General features: G+C 48.4%; 1 protein-coding gene across 7 annotated transcripts in view; it reads left to right on the top strand.

The window, feature by feature from the left end:
- USP21 (ubiquitin specific peptidase 21) overlaps window positions 1-13,641 on the top strand; it is a 1,008,218-nt gene that overhangs the window by 283,808 nt on the left and 710,769 nt on the right. For 6 of the 7 annotated variants that reach the window (XM_069604671.1, XM_069604661.1, XM_069604666.1 and 3 more), the window contains one exon: window positions 134-1,031. In XM_069604671.1, the coding sequence (XP_069460772.1) occupies window positions 134-1,031 (898 nt within the window). The remainder of the gene's footprint in view (window positions 1-133; window positions 1,032-13,641) is intronic. The other variant, XM_069604676.1, reaches the window with a different exon arrangement.

Here is a 13,641-nt window from a genome sequence, read left to right as displayed (position 1 = left end):
TTTAAATAAATCACGCTTTTTTCCTGCCTGAAGTTAAGCTACAAAAGGAGTTATGTGATCACATAATTTGCATTGTTTTAGGTACTCATAATACTGTGGTTTAATATTACTCTGTTTTGTTCTTATTCAACAGAATCTTTTCCTCTGCATCTGCAATGCCCCAGGCATCGGAGCACAGAAGTGTTCGGGCCAGAGAGCTAGTCGTTATTTCCACACAGCCAAAGTCGATTAGCCGAACCTCCAGTTTCCAGAGGACTCTAAGCCAGGACCGACCAAATCTTTTATATGTTCCATCCACCATTACCAATGGGACGACTCAACCCAAGGTACCACGGCCCCTCCCACCCAGGCCTGTTCTCCTGGATGAGGCAGGAAAACTGGACCGAGGGCGATCTTCAAAACGCAGTGATCTGTCCCGCAACTCCACTCCCAAACGAGGGCCGTTGAAAGGTGATCATACCATCAGTGGTCCTAGCTCTGCTCAAACTAATGCAACATCAGCTAATGCCACTTTGAGCCCAGCAATGAATCAGGACTGTGAGCGGCGGAAAGGCACTCTTTCCCGGTCTAAGTCCATCAGCCAAGGGGACTTGAGCGACACACGGGACAAGGGAGAGGAATTGAACCGGCTCTTTGATGGCTTTTCTCTGAAAGAGCGGAGTGCCTCCTCAACTCGAAAGGTGATTGCTGAGCCCCTTATACTTAAGAGAAGTTCATCACTGAAGAGGCTGAGTGCATTTTCTGGGTTTGAGGGCAAGGTAAAACCAAGTGTAACTGCTATCCTATTAAATAATCAAACTAACACGCCAAGGACGCAATCTTTAGAGACTCAACCTGATTATGGTCAGGCTCACACCACACTGTCCACGAGTGCTACCGAGAGCAAGCAACTTTTGTCCAACATTACTCCTCTGAACAGACCCACAATTTCTAGTGCCCCTCTGATCAAGGCCTCCGGGTCCATTTCAGTCTTAAGCAAAACGCCAGTTTCCAGCATCAGCAGCACCGAGGACCGGACAGCTGCTTCAACTGTGAGTACTCCTTTGACTTTTTCCCATTGGAAACACTGATTATAGTAAATGTTTGTTTTGAAGGGATTGTGTCCTCCGACGTATTCCTTATCTTTGATATCATCCATTCCAGCTTGCATGCCTCGGAATTTTTTTTCAGTAGAGGGCGCTGCGCGTCGACGTGCCTCGAGCCGGTGTCCCTCGGCAGCCTCCGTATCGGCGCCGACATCATCATGAGTATAAACAGACTTGCGCAGCGTCCGTTGCTCAGTTCCGTTTTTCCGTGCTTCATGGGCCTCGGAAACGTAACGCTCGGTTCCTTTCTTCAGAAAAACCTTCTTATTCTTTGAAGATTATTTCCATTATACAATGGCTTCTTCATCCGAACCATCAACCCCTCGGTCCGGTTTCAAGAAATGTCGTGACTGTGGAAAGAAAATGTCTTTAAAGGATCCTCACAGGATCTGTCTGTGGTGCCTAAGATCGGAGCATCACTGTTCGGAATGTGAGGACTGCATGTCCATGACTGCGAAAATCTTGAAGGAGCGTAAGGGGAAGTTAGAAAGAGGTAAGGGCTTTAAAACTTCTACTCACTCGAAAGTTTCTTCGGCTGAGTTGAGACCTTTGTCTCCTCGTCGAAAGAAGAAACATTCCCGTTCAAGATCTCGAAGCGGTTATCATCAGTCTTCGAGATCAAAACATTCCAAGAAGAGGCGTCGTAGATTTCCTTCTACTTCCCCGGAAAGGGTCACCTGCCCCACGAAACACAGCTCTCCGCCTTAGTGGGAGGAATTCCGTAAAACGATGCTTCGAGAAAGTGGCCTAGACCCCCTCGGAGACGTCTAAAGGTGATACTCTGGGTGAAAGACCAACAAAATGAAAACGCTGCGAGTCGTTGAACCCAGCGAGAGAAGGTACTCTAGAGTCATGAACCCTTGAGTAAAACCAATAAGACTGCGCCTTTGACTCACAGATCTGCGTCATTGACACCTTTGTTGAATGGCCCTTCGACGCATACATCGATTTCATCGACGCCGTCGTCGACCCCGATGAAAGACAAACCTACAACTGACACTACGTCACAAGTGGTTGAGGTGTCGAAAGCCCCGGCCACGATGTCGAGGATACCATCGATAACCTCGGCGACGCCGAGTAGGAATCCGATCCTCTCGAGTGCATCGCGGTCTTTTCAAACTGTTTCGACACCTTTTTCAGGATTGTCGAAGCCTATGACGTCCACGTCGACAACCTCAGCGTTTTCTCAGGCAGTGACAACGAAGTTAGCTCCTCCTTCCCTAGAGATGAGTTTTAAACCATATCCTAGGTCCGACTACTTTAGAGCCTTGTCCTCTATATATGAGGAAGGGCAGGATTCCGACAATGAAAGACCCTTTGGTCTGCAAAGGACTACAATACCCATGCCAGAGGAGTTAATCTGAGGAGAACAGGTTAAAATATCTCCAAGAGTCTCTACATGAGGCAAGTGGTTTAGATACTTCTACAGAAGTAGAGTTTGCTAAACCAGATCCTGGAGAGCATGCTAAGACTCCTTATAGGATTCTGATGGCTAGAATAATTGAATTTATGGGGTGGACTACACCTACACCTTCTTTTCAGCAGGATGACCTTACTGATATTTTAGATAAAGGTCCACAGGAGGATCCTGTTACTTTTCATAATGCTCTGCAAAGAAAAATATCTGCTAATTGGGAAACTCCTGAGGTTATCCCTGCAGTAAATAAAAAGGTTTCTGCTAAATACAGAGTATCAGCTTCAGAGCCTGAATATCTGAGTAAGCATCCAACTCCAGAGAGTTTAGTTGTACAAGCAGCAACTTCATCTAACAGTAAGTCGGCATACCCTACTATTCCACAGGATAGAGATGATAAAAGATTTGATGCCATGTCAAAGAAATTATTTTCGGCAGGTAGCATGGCGCTTAATTCTAGCAACGCCACTTGCACGATTCAGCCACACACTTTGGGAGTGTGCTTCATCTGCGGCTGACGGTCTCCCAGGAGAAGAACGGGATGTATTCTTAAACATCGTCAGGGATGGAAAGGATGCAATGTGCGAGTCCCTCCAAACAGGTATTGATTCTGCTGACAGCATCAGCAGGGCCATGGCGGCAGGTACCACAATCTGCAGATTTGCGTGGTTGCGGAAGTCTGGGTTTGCTCCAGATGTGCAAGCCAGACTTCGGAATATGCCCTTTGACGGCACTTCCCTATTTGGAAAGAAAGCTGATGACAGCCTGGAGAAATTGCAAACATCCAAAGCAGCAGCAAAATCCCTGGGGGCTGCAATCCGGCAAACTCCAAATCGTCCCACAGGTACATCCTGGAGGGGTAGGTCCTTTCGCTTTTACTCAGCATTCCAAAGAGGCAGAAGACAGCCAGCTCAAAGGGGCCAGAGACGATTCAGCCGTGGTGGACGGGTCAAAGGTAGAAAAGCCGCAGCAGCAGGTGCCACTTTACCCTCGGCATCTGCATCACCTCTGACCTCTGAGGTCTTCCCTCACAATACACCAGTAGGGGGCAGGTTAACTCAACATCTGGCAGAATGGCAGGCTATTACGTCAGATGCTTGGGCATTGGAGACAGTTGCCCAAGGTTACTGCTTACCCTTCCTACACACTCCTCCGAGTCATCCACCGGGGAGCAACTCTTTGAAGCTTCCAGACCCGCTCCTTATGCAGTAGGTTTTAGACCTGCTAGAGAAGGGTGCCATAGAACCGGTACCCGTAGTGGAGAGGAACAAGGGTTGGTATTCCCCCTACTTCCTAGTACCAAAGAAGGACAGAGGACTGAGACCCATCTTGGACTTGCGAGAATTGAACAAATTCCTCAGGAAAGACTAGTTCAAGATGGTAACCCTTTCTCAGATCCTTCAGGCCCTCCAGCTTCAGAACTGGTTGCTATCTCTATTCCTTCAGGTTGCTTATTTCCATGTGCCAATCCATCTCCAACAGAGGAAATACGTGAGGTTTGCAATTGGCAACTCTCTATCAATTTCGAGTTCTGTCATTTGGGCTGACCTCCGCCCGAGGGTCTTTACCAAGCTAATGTCGGTGGTGGCTGCAAGTCTAAGGAGGGATCCGTGTCTACCCCTACCTGGACGACTGGTTGATCAGAGCGGCATCTCCAGAACAAGCTCAGATCCAGCTAGATTATGTCTGCCACTTCCTTCACAAGCTAGGCTTCTCCCTCAACTTAAAGAAGTCACAGTTGATACCATCACAGACTCCAGTTTATTGGAGCAGTCCTGGACACTTCCCTGGGAAAAGCCTCGCCACCAGAGGTGAGGGTTCAAGATATTCTTCAGATGGTCACCAAGTTTCAAAATGCCCAAAGTCTACCAGCCTTCGACTTTCTGAGGTTGCTAGGCTTCATGGCATCATGCATTTTCCTAGTGCCAGAGGCTCTCCTGAGAATGAGATTCCTCCAGTGGGCACTAAGAACCCAGTGGTCGCAATTCTCAGGAACAATGTCTGATCTCATACGAGTCCTGGACAGAGTAGCTAGAGACCTTCAGTGGTGGGCCTGTCAGGAGAACATCTTGAAAGAGTTTTGGCAACCATGGCCGGAGATAACAGTAGTCACGGATGCCTCACTCACGGGGTGGGGAGCTCATGCCAACGACTTGACCATCAGCGGTCGTTGGTCTCTATCGGAGTCCAGACTACACATCAACCTGTTGGAGCTGAGAGCAATCAGACTAGCGCTTAAAGCTTTTCTGCCATCAGTACAGGGAAAAAATGTCCTGATAATGACTGACAACACAGTGGCCATGCACTACCTCAGCAAAAGAGGGGGCGTAGGGTCACTGCCACTGTGCAGAGAGGCAATGCAGCTATGGTTTTGGGCAATTCAAGAAGGAATCTCTCTATCGGCAGTTCACCTAGCCGGCGAGAAGAACTTGACCGTGGACGCTCTGAGCAGGCAGAGCACAGTCTCCCACGAATGGGAGCTAGCTCAGGAAGTCCTTCAAGAGATCTTCACCCTTTGGGGAATCCCTCAAGTGGATCTGTTTGCCACCAGCATCAACGGGAAGTGCGATCAGTTTAGTTCAAGGGAATTTCCCCCGAGAGGAGCTGTAGGGGACGCGTTCGTAGTGGACTGGGAGTTTCCACTTTTGCATGCGTTTCCTCCAGTCCCTGTCATTCCTCAATTGATCAGGAGGTTGAGAAGGTTCCGGAAAGCCATGATCCTAATTGCCCCGGATTGGTCCAGGAGAACGTGGTACCCGGACCTTCTAGACATGTCCATCTGTCCTCCGATTCGTCTTCCGCAAAGAGAGGATCTTCTCTCGCAGAAGGGAGGTCAGATTCTCCATCCGGATATCAGAACCCTCAACCTTCACACCTGGTTTCTGAAAGGTTGAGATACAAGGATTGGGATCTCCTGATTGACGTTACGGAGGTGTTGCTTTCAGCCAGAAGGCCAGCAACAAAGTCTTTATACCGCTGCCGTTGGAACAAATTTTGCAGCTGGTGTAGGGAAAAGAATATTGAACCCTTTTCATGTAATACACCGATGGTGTTATCTTTCTTGCTTTACTTATCAAACTCAGGTCTCCAAATTGGTCCGGTCAAGGGCTACCTCGCAGCGCTGTCTATCTTTAAGCGTACCGCTGAGGAGCCTTCATATTTCAAATTACCCGTAGTAATCCAATTTCTGAAAGGATTAACAAATGTCTATCCACCAAAACATTTTTCAGGTTCCTTTGTGGGACTTAAATCTAGTCTTAAAGTTTCTGATGGGTACTCCTTTTGAACCATTTCATTCTTGTTCACTAAAGTTTCTCTTTTAAAACAGTCTTTCTAGTGGCCATAACTTCTGCTAGAAGAGTGAGGGAATTACAAGCTCTATCTTGAAAACCTCCTCATACAATATTTCATAAAGACAAAGCTGACTTACAAGTGAAGGCCAATTTTCTCCCAAAGGTGGTTTCTGAATTCCAAATTACTCAGAAAATAACCTTACCTTCGTTCTATCCTCCTCCCCATCCAGGGAAAGAGGAAGAAAGATAACACAGGCTGGATCCAAGGCGTGCCTTGAGTTTTTATATTAGCAGACTTACTAGGATAAGGCAAGCAGACCAATTTTTTGTAGGATATGCAGGGCACATATTAGGATTGCCAATCACAAAAACGACCATTTCAAGATGGATCATTTTGACCATTTTAGAATGCTACAAATTGGCAGGAAAAGAACCCCCTCAACATCTTAGGGCTCATTCAACCAGGGTTATCGCAGCCTCTTCGGCCCTCCAAAGAGGGGTCCCAATTAAAGATATATCTGCGGCTGCCACATGGCCGTCCGCACATACTTTTACCACATTTTACAGCCTAGATTCCTCCTATAGCCAGGAGACAAGATTTGGGAAAGCTGTGTTGCATTCTGTACATCTTTAAAGGGAAATATTTCACCTTTTCTCCAACCTCCTCTATATACTACTGCTATGGGAGTATATCAAAGATCAGGAATACGTCAGAGGACACAATCCCTTCGAAGAACAAGTTACTTACCAAACTGGTAGCGTTCTTTCGATGGGATGTTCCTCTGGCGTATTCCTTATCGCCCCTCCCATCCATCCCCATAGTAAAACTTCCCTTGTAGTTGCAGCTTACGCTCCTTCAAGGATACTAACCAATGAATGCACAGCAAATCTGAACTTCAAAATGGAACTGAGCAACGGACGCTGCGCGAGTCTGTTTATACTCCTGATGAAGTCGACGCCGATACGGAGGCTGTCGAGGGACACCGACTCGAGGGACGTCGACGTGCAGTGCCCTCTACTGAAAAAAATTTCTGAGGCCAGCAAGCTGGAATGGATGATATCAAAGATAAGGAATACATCAGAGGAACATCCCATCGAAAGAACGTTACCAGTTTGGTAAGTAACTCGTTCTTCTCAGCCGTGGTGAATAATTTGGAACATGATTATAGTTCTCCTGTGCATATGCACAAACTTACTTGATCGTACACCATGAATAGGAATGGATTTTTTCTTGATAGTATGTTTTGACAACGTAAAAAGTCCAAAGTACATAGTATACCAGTACTCCAGCACTGTGGTCCATTATAGATACCTGATTAAAGACTGATACCCTCATTCGTGGGCTCTTGGTGATCTTTTTACCTCCATTGAAAACATTTGGAGCCTCCCAACGTTGTTGATTAGAATTTTCTTTTTTCATCTTTTCATTAAGGCTGTATCGGAAATTGCTACCTTATTGCAGTTGCATGTCTACTGTGGTCTTTAACGAAAAATGTACACGTTTGCAGAATCTTTTTGTGCTGGTCATCCGAGTCCTTGTCATTGTTTTGGTGTGTTTGTTAGTATCCAGGCTCTATTACTATTCTGACTTTTTTCGTTTATAAAGGCTACAATTCTTCCATCTTCAGCATTTGCTTATAGATTTTTTTTTTTTTAAATCTAATTTGTATTTGGCTGCTTAGTTTGTTTCACGTATTTAACACATCTTAGATGGTGCAGTTGGGTTTGTTAGCTGAATGACTGTACTGCTTATATGATCAAGATTCTGCCAAATCGGATCCCTGTCAAAAATTAAATCGTAGGATTCAGACGGTTAACAATAATGGGATGGACCCTTTATTCTTCCTATGAGGGCTATGGTGCTCAAGCGTTGGTGCTCTGGTGCCCAATTCTGACCATGAACAATTTTCAGTGGGCTTTGCTCCTCAGAAATGAAATTGGGGAGGGAGCTTTGCGTTCGCTAAGACTGCTTCTCGTACTGAAACTCAGCAATATGTGAAATTATTTAAGGCAAAACCCGTTTTTTTGTTCAAACCATGTTCATTGCAGACACATGTGATCTCAATTATCCATCAAAATCACTATTTTATTTTCCTTTAAATCTTTACCCGCTCATTGCTCACCCCCTTCAGAAACTCAAATACTAGTATGAAAGAACAAGGTTATTACACTTCAGAAACAAAAATTTGACACCTAAAAAAAATCATCATGGTCAAGGTTGAGAAGACAAGTATATTTTTACATTTGATGGACCCAGTGCACGAAGCCTCATGGCATAGCAAAGTGCATTGTAATCTTTACTGACAATCGTAGAAAGGACCCCCACAACATAGGAAACGTAAGGAAGGGCATTGGTAGCTTCTCCATGGATGGAGTTTGCCACATCTTAATCGGACATTACTTTATATTTATTCCAGCAGTATCCCTCCCATATTATCTGATGGTAATGCCCCATCTAGTAGAAGTTAACATGTATAGCTAGAGTCTCATGTGATGCTGGATCAGTTAATCAAGAAAAGGGATGTGCCACCCTAAAAGTAGAAGTTCTGGATCGGCCTGTAGATCACATCCAAAACTCAAGCTATTAGGGCACTGCCATCCTCAAATAGCGCTGTTTAGGGCATCCCCACCATATGTGCATATTTACTTTCCAGGTTCTCTGCAGCCCCTCCAACATATACTTCACCTGTGGCGCCAAATGCAAGCAGAGAGATATCTGATGCCATCTATACATGAGCTTTTATTGCAGTTCTGAACGTTGCACGCTTGCAAATGACTTGGCGGAACCCCATCACATTGTCGTCCAAGTAGTGTGAGGGGTCAAATCTTTTTATTCACATTTGATTCCATCACTGTACAGTTTTATAATCAATGCTCAAGATCAACATATTGTCATTAAATTCCCACCCCACTATAGAACCTCCCCTTCCAAGTTAACAAAACCAGTAGTAACTCACAGCTTGTAACCTACACGAGTTCCACCAGGGGCACATCCTTCCTCCTATCTCGGGTCTGTCCCATTTTACCTTAAATCCTTTCCTTGTTTTCCTCCTCTATCATACCCTTCCCCAATCCCGCACCTGTCAGGGAGTTGAGGGGGGGTTTGTCATCCGGCGAGCTAAACAGTGAGTATACCAGTGCATTCCAGGCGGTTATATTCTCCAAACATTTTATCATTCCGGCCTGCACAGCACCATACCACACTGCACCCTTGGCTTTAGACCATCGTCTCTGGTCATTCCACCACCCGTTTATGTATGTCCCTTCTTGTGATATCCACGCTATGACAAGCCTCCTCTTTGCCAACACCCAGGCTAGGTCTATCAACCTTTGCTGGTTTACCACTGTTGGGGCACTGGAACACTTCGAGTAAACAAGCCTCCAGTGACCAGGCATATCTGGTTATGCCTCCTTTTCTGAGCCTCAATTTCATCTCTTGCCAGAACCCTTGGACTACTGTGCAGGCCCAGAACATGTGCATCATGTCAGCTCCTCCTTGTCCACACCTAGTGCACACTCCCCGTGTCGAGCCCGGGAACTGCAAAATGAGATGTGAAGTCCTATAGGCCCTGTGAAACACATAGAACTGGGTCAGCTTGAATCTAGCATTCCTTGAGACTTTTTTGGGGTAAAACTTAATTCTCGACCACTCTGATTCTGTAAACTCCCTGCCTATGTCCGATTCCCACTTACACCTTACTTTGGTGACGTCTTCAGATAATGCTGAGAGCAGTACCTGGTACAATCTAAACACTCCATGCATCCCCCCCCCCCCCCCCCTCTGAAATGTCCTACAATAGCCCCAGTGTTGTGTAATCATCTTCCAGGTGACCTGAGAAAACTTGCCATCTCTTCCATGGCCCACACACCTATGTGGAGTATGTCATAAACTGTCCTCTCTGCCCCCCCCCCCCCAAACCATTCTTCAATCCCTCAAAACTCTAGAAGCCCTCTGGGGGGGGGGGGAAATATCCCACCGTTTCTAGCCCTTTTTCCTCCCATTGGGACCTCACCAGTGTCTGGTCCAGTATATTGTCTCCATAAATCGCTGTCAGTGGTATGTGAGGAGAGTACAGCTCCCCCAAATTTAGCAACGCCTTAGTTCTGGCCCAAACCTTCCTTCCTAGCCGTTAGAGGTAGGGGGGGGTCTTGGATTCTGGCCTTCTCCAACCACAATACCTCCCTCAGCAAGTAGTGACCAATCACTGCCTGCACCGGGGCGTGTTCTATGGTCTGGCGACAACCACTCTGACAAGTGCTGCAGCTGTCCTGCTAAGTAATATAGTTCAAAATGTGGGAGCAGCGGGTCGCTGTTGAGCTGCCAGGCAAGATGGCCGCTTAAGTGGAGAGCTCCTGCCGACCAAAATCCGTTGCAATTAATTAATCCGGTTACGCCTGATCCTGTGCTCGCTCAACTGACCCTGCGGACTGCTGGCGGTTCCGTGCAATCTGGAACCTCATTTCATCCTGAAGGGGTGCCGGGCTCCTGTGAATTGGACCCACTGCAGCTGTTGCGCGCTCGGGAGGGCTGTGTGGTGGTCTTCCCGCGCCGTGAGGAGCGGTTTACCGGAGTGCAGCGACCCATCTTTGGCGCCTACTGTGTGCTGTCCCGCTGGATGTGTGCCTTTCCTGGCCCCCTCTGGCTCCCGGCGGTGGTTCCCGTGGTACTGCTTGGATCATCGGGCGGGTGCCGGACTCGGGAGCCGTCACGGCACATTGCGGTGTCTAGGTGCTGGTCCGGTAGGCGGTGGGGTTCGGTGTTCGGCGCCGGAGGTCCCGCGCAAGCTGCCCTGACTCTGGTCATGTGAGCGGGCAGCGGGCTGTCTCCTTGGTGCCGCTGAGTGCTCTGCCTGTCACCGGGCTGTGTGGGCTGGGGTGTCCGCGGGCTGCTGCGGCGAGGCTCGCCCGTTTAAAACTGGCAGGTGGGCTCTGAGGGCCTAGCCACCGCCCTCGGACCTAGCTGTGGCGGTGATCCTGGATGTGGCTGCGCTGGGGCCTTGACCTACATCGACGCCGGGACGAATGAGGTGCAACCTGCCTTCCCCTATGTTCTGACCCTGGCCTGGAGGAGACGAGGCTTGAGCCCCTGCCTGGTGGCACACGGTGGATGTGAGGACGTGGTGAGTGGGGCTCTTTCATTTCATGCAGCCCGTGTGTGCTGGGGTTGAGGTTTTGGTGCGCGTCCTACAGCTCTGTCGGCGCAGGGTGCTGCATGGTCTGTTCTCCCTGGTGCCCTTACATATGAGATCTCTTCAGTGATGCTGCTGGGCTGCAGACTGCTCCTTACACCTTCGAGGCCCCATTCCTGAACTGTTGGTCCCGGCTTTTGCTGTCTGCTGTGGTGGTTCAGTGCTTTGGCAGCTCTATTGGTAACGTTGGTGCGGTTGGCTTTTTGGGCCAGTTGACCTGGTGTAGCAGGCCTTCTGCATCCTTTGCCACGCAAGGGGTGCTACTTTACTGCAGAGCCGGCCGCCTCATTTTTTGGACTTGGTGCGTGGCGGCTGTCTGGTGTGGCCGTGTTGTGACCGGGGCGGCGGCTGTGTTGCATACGCTGATCTGGGCCTCCTTCCCTCACCTACTCCTCCCTGACTGGGTCCTTACACCCCTAGGCCATGACCAAAGGAACTGCATCTAAGAAGAGAGGCCCAATGGACACTTACACCAATACTCCGTCCAAATCCTCTGCAACTGTGGGAGACCATCCGGCGGATGGGCAGTCCTGCTCTCCCACGACAGCGAGGGAGGACCACCTATTGGCAACTGTACAGAGCGGCTTTCTTGCCGTAAATACTAAGCTGGATGACATAGTTTATACCATTCGTTCCCTAAAGTAAAAATTGGAGAAGGAGGGGGCCCGCATCACAGAGGTGGAATCCAGAGTTGGGGAAACTGAGGACCAGGTGGCGAAGCATGGCCGTGATATAGCACATCTCCAGCAGGAGTTTAACAGGGTCCACAATAAATGTGACGACCTTGAATCGCGTTCCCGCCGCAATAATATTAGAATTGTCGGGATTCCCGAAACGGCTTGCAAGGGTCCGATGGAGCATTTTATTGAAAATCTTCTTAAATCGCTGTTTGGCCCAGCTGGATTCTCACAACATTTCCTTGTTGAAAGAGCGCACCAGGTGCCGGGCGCCCCTCCTCGGACGACAGTGGTCAGGCTCCTTAATTACCGGGATAGGGACCCAATACTGCGACTGGCCCGGGAAAAAGGTGCAGATTGTCATATTTACCCTGATTTTGCAGGGGCGGTGCTCACATGGCGCAAATCATTTGACCCGGTCAAGAAGCTGCTTCGGAGGCGCCAGGTGCAATATGCCCTCCTGTACCCTGCCAAACTCTGCCTGCAACACGGGGGCAGGTCCCTTTTCTTTCAGGATCCTGAAGAAGCTGTCATATATTGAAGCCAACATCGCCATCCCGCAGCCGACGAGGGACCGTGATGGCGGGGGTGGTTCTTCGCCGCATACTGCCCCCTCGAATATGAGTGCCAATGATTGACGGTGCGGTCTAGCCGCTCTGGTTGCAATATTTGTTAAGGCGTAACACTACCTGGCATGGGGTCTGTGCTGAGCTGCTATTGATTATTAGAGTCGTTAGGTGGTCTCACAGCGTTCCCCATGAAGCTTATTGGTGTTTTGTGTTTGGGAATACATCGTCTAGTTGGGGAGGATGATGAGGGTGGGGGGAGGCTGAGGGGTGTGGGTGTGATTAAGTATTTACTGTTGGACTGCCTGAATAACGTTGGAATTCAGGGCTATTTAGTTTCTATGTTTGGGCTGTTCCCACAAAAGTTTAAATCATGTGAAGACCTCTCCAACAACAAAGAGTATGTCATTTCCCTGCTGAACGGTCGACTAGAACAGTGCTTAAATAATGGTGTCCAAAACTGGAGCGAACGCTAAACTCAATTTTTTCTCTTGGAATGTGTGCGAGGTATCAATCATCCCATTAAGGCTCGCAAGGTGTTGGCGTATACTAATAGATGTTCCCCTAAGATCGTTATGTTACAAGAGACACATGCATTGGGGCCCACTAAAGAGCTGTTCGCTAAAACCTGGGGTAAGCAGCGATATTATACCAGTTACTCTTCGCAATCGCGGGGGGTACTTGCACTTGTGCATCGCTCAGTTCAGTTTCAGGAAACTAAACAGTGTCGACCCGTTGGGGAGGTTTGTGATAGTGTGGGGCTCGCTGCTGACTGTTAATTTAGCACTGGTCAACACTTATTGCCCTAATGTTGATGATCCCCAATTCTTTGCCCAGATATTTGACCTTCTCGTTGAAGGCCCACAATCATACATTATATGAGGGGGGGGAGATTTTACCCTTATCCTTGGCTGAGCTCAGGACCGTTCCAGGGACACGCAGACGGAGCTCACTGCAGTGGGGCGGCTGTTGCTCAGTGCAATGTCTCATTTGGAGCTTACAAACTCTTGGCGTTGTCGGAACCCGACCAAACGCAAATATTCGTATTACTCCACAGTGCATGATGCACACTCTAGAATTGATTTGTGGCGTATATCCTATACATTAGTCCCGCGGGTGTTGGACACTGCGATATATCCACAGACTCTATCGGTTCATTCCCCCATAACATTATCGATTGATTGGTTCGCCCTGGCCACCCCTCCCCCTCTTTGGCCCATGCCCGCCAGGTGTCTGTCGGATCCAGTACTGCTAGAGAGGTTATTTACTGAATCGGCTGACTTTTTTCTTAGAAATATAACATCAGTCTCCCAGAAAGGTACGGTATGGGAGGCCTTTAAGGTGCGGTTAAGGGAGGTTGATCATTTCCAATGCCTCTGGGATGCTGCATGAGACCAGAAAGGCTCTAACTGAGGTT

The sequence above is a fragment of the Ambystoma mexicanum genome, chromosome 1p (assembly GCF_040938575.1).
Source record: "Ambystoma mexicanum isolate Mex_15411 chromosome 1p, UKY_AmexF1_1, whole genome shotgun sequence".
In the NCBI taxonomy this organism is placed as follows: Eukaryota; Metazoa; Chordata; class Amphibia; order Caudata; family Ambystomatidae; genus Ambystoma; species Ambystoma mexicanum.
The sequence above is the reverse complement of the archived record's forward strand: the minus strand, read 5'-3'. Positions and strand labels throughout refer to the sequence as shown.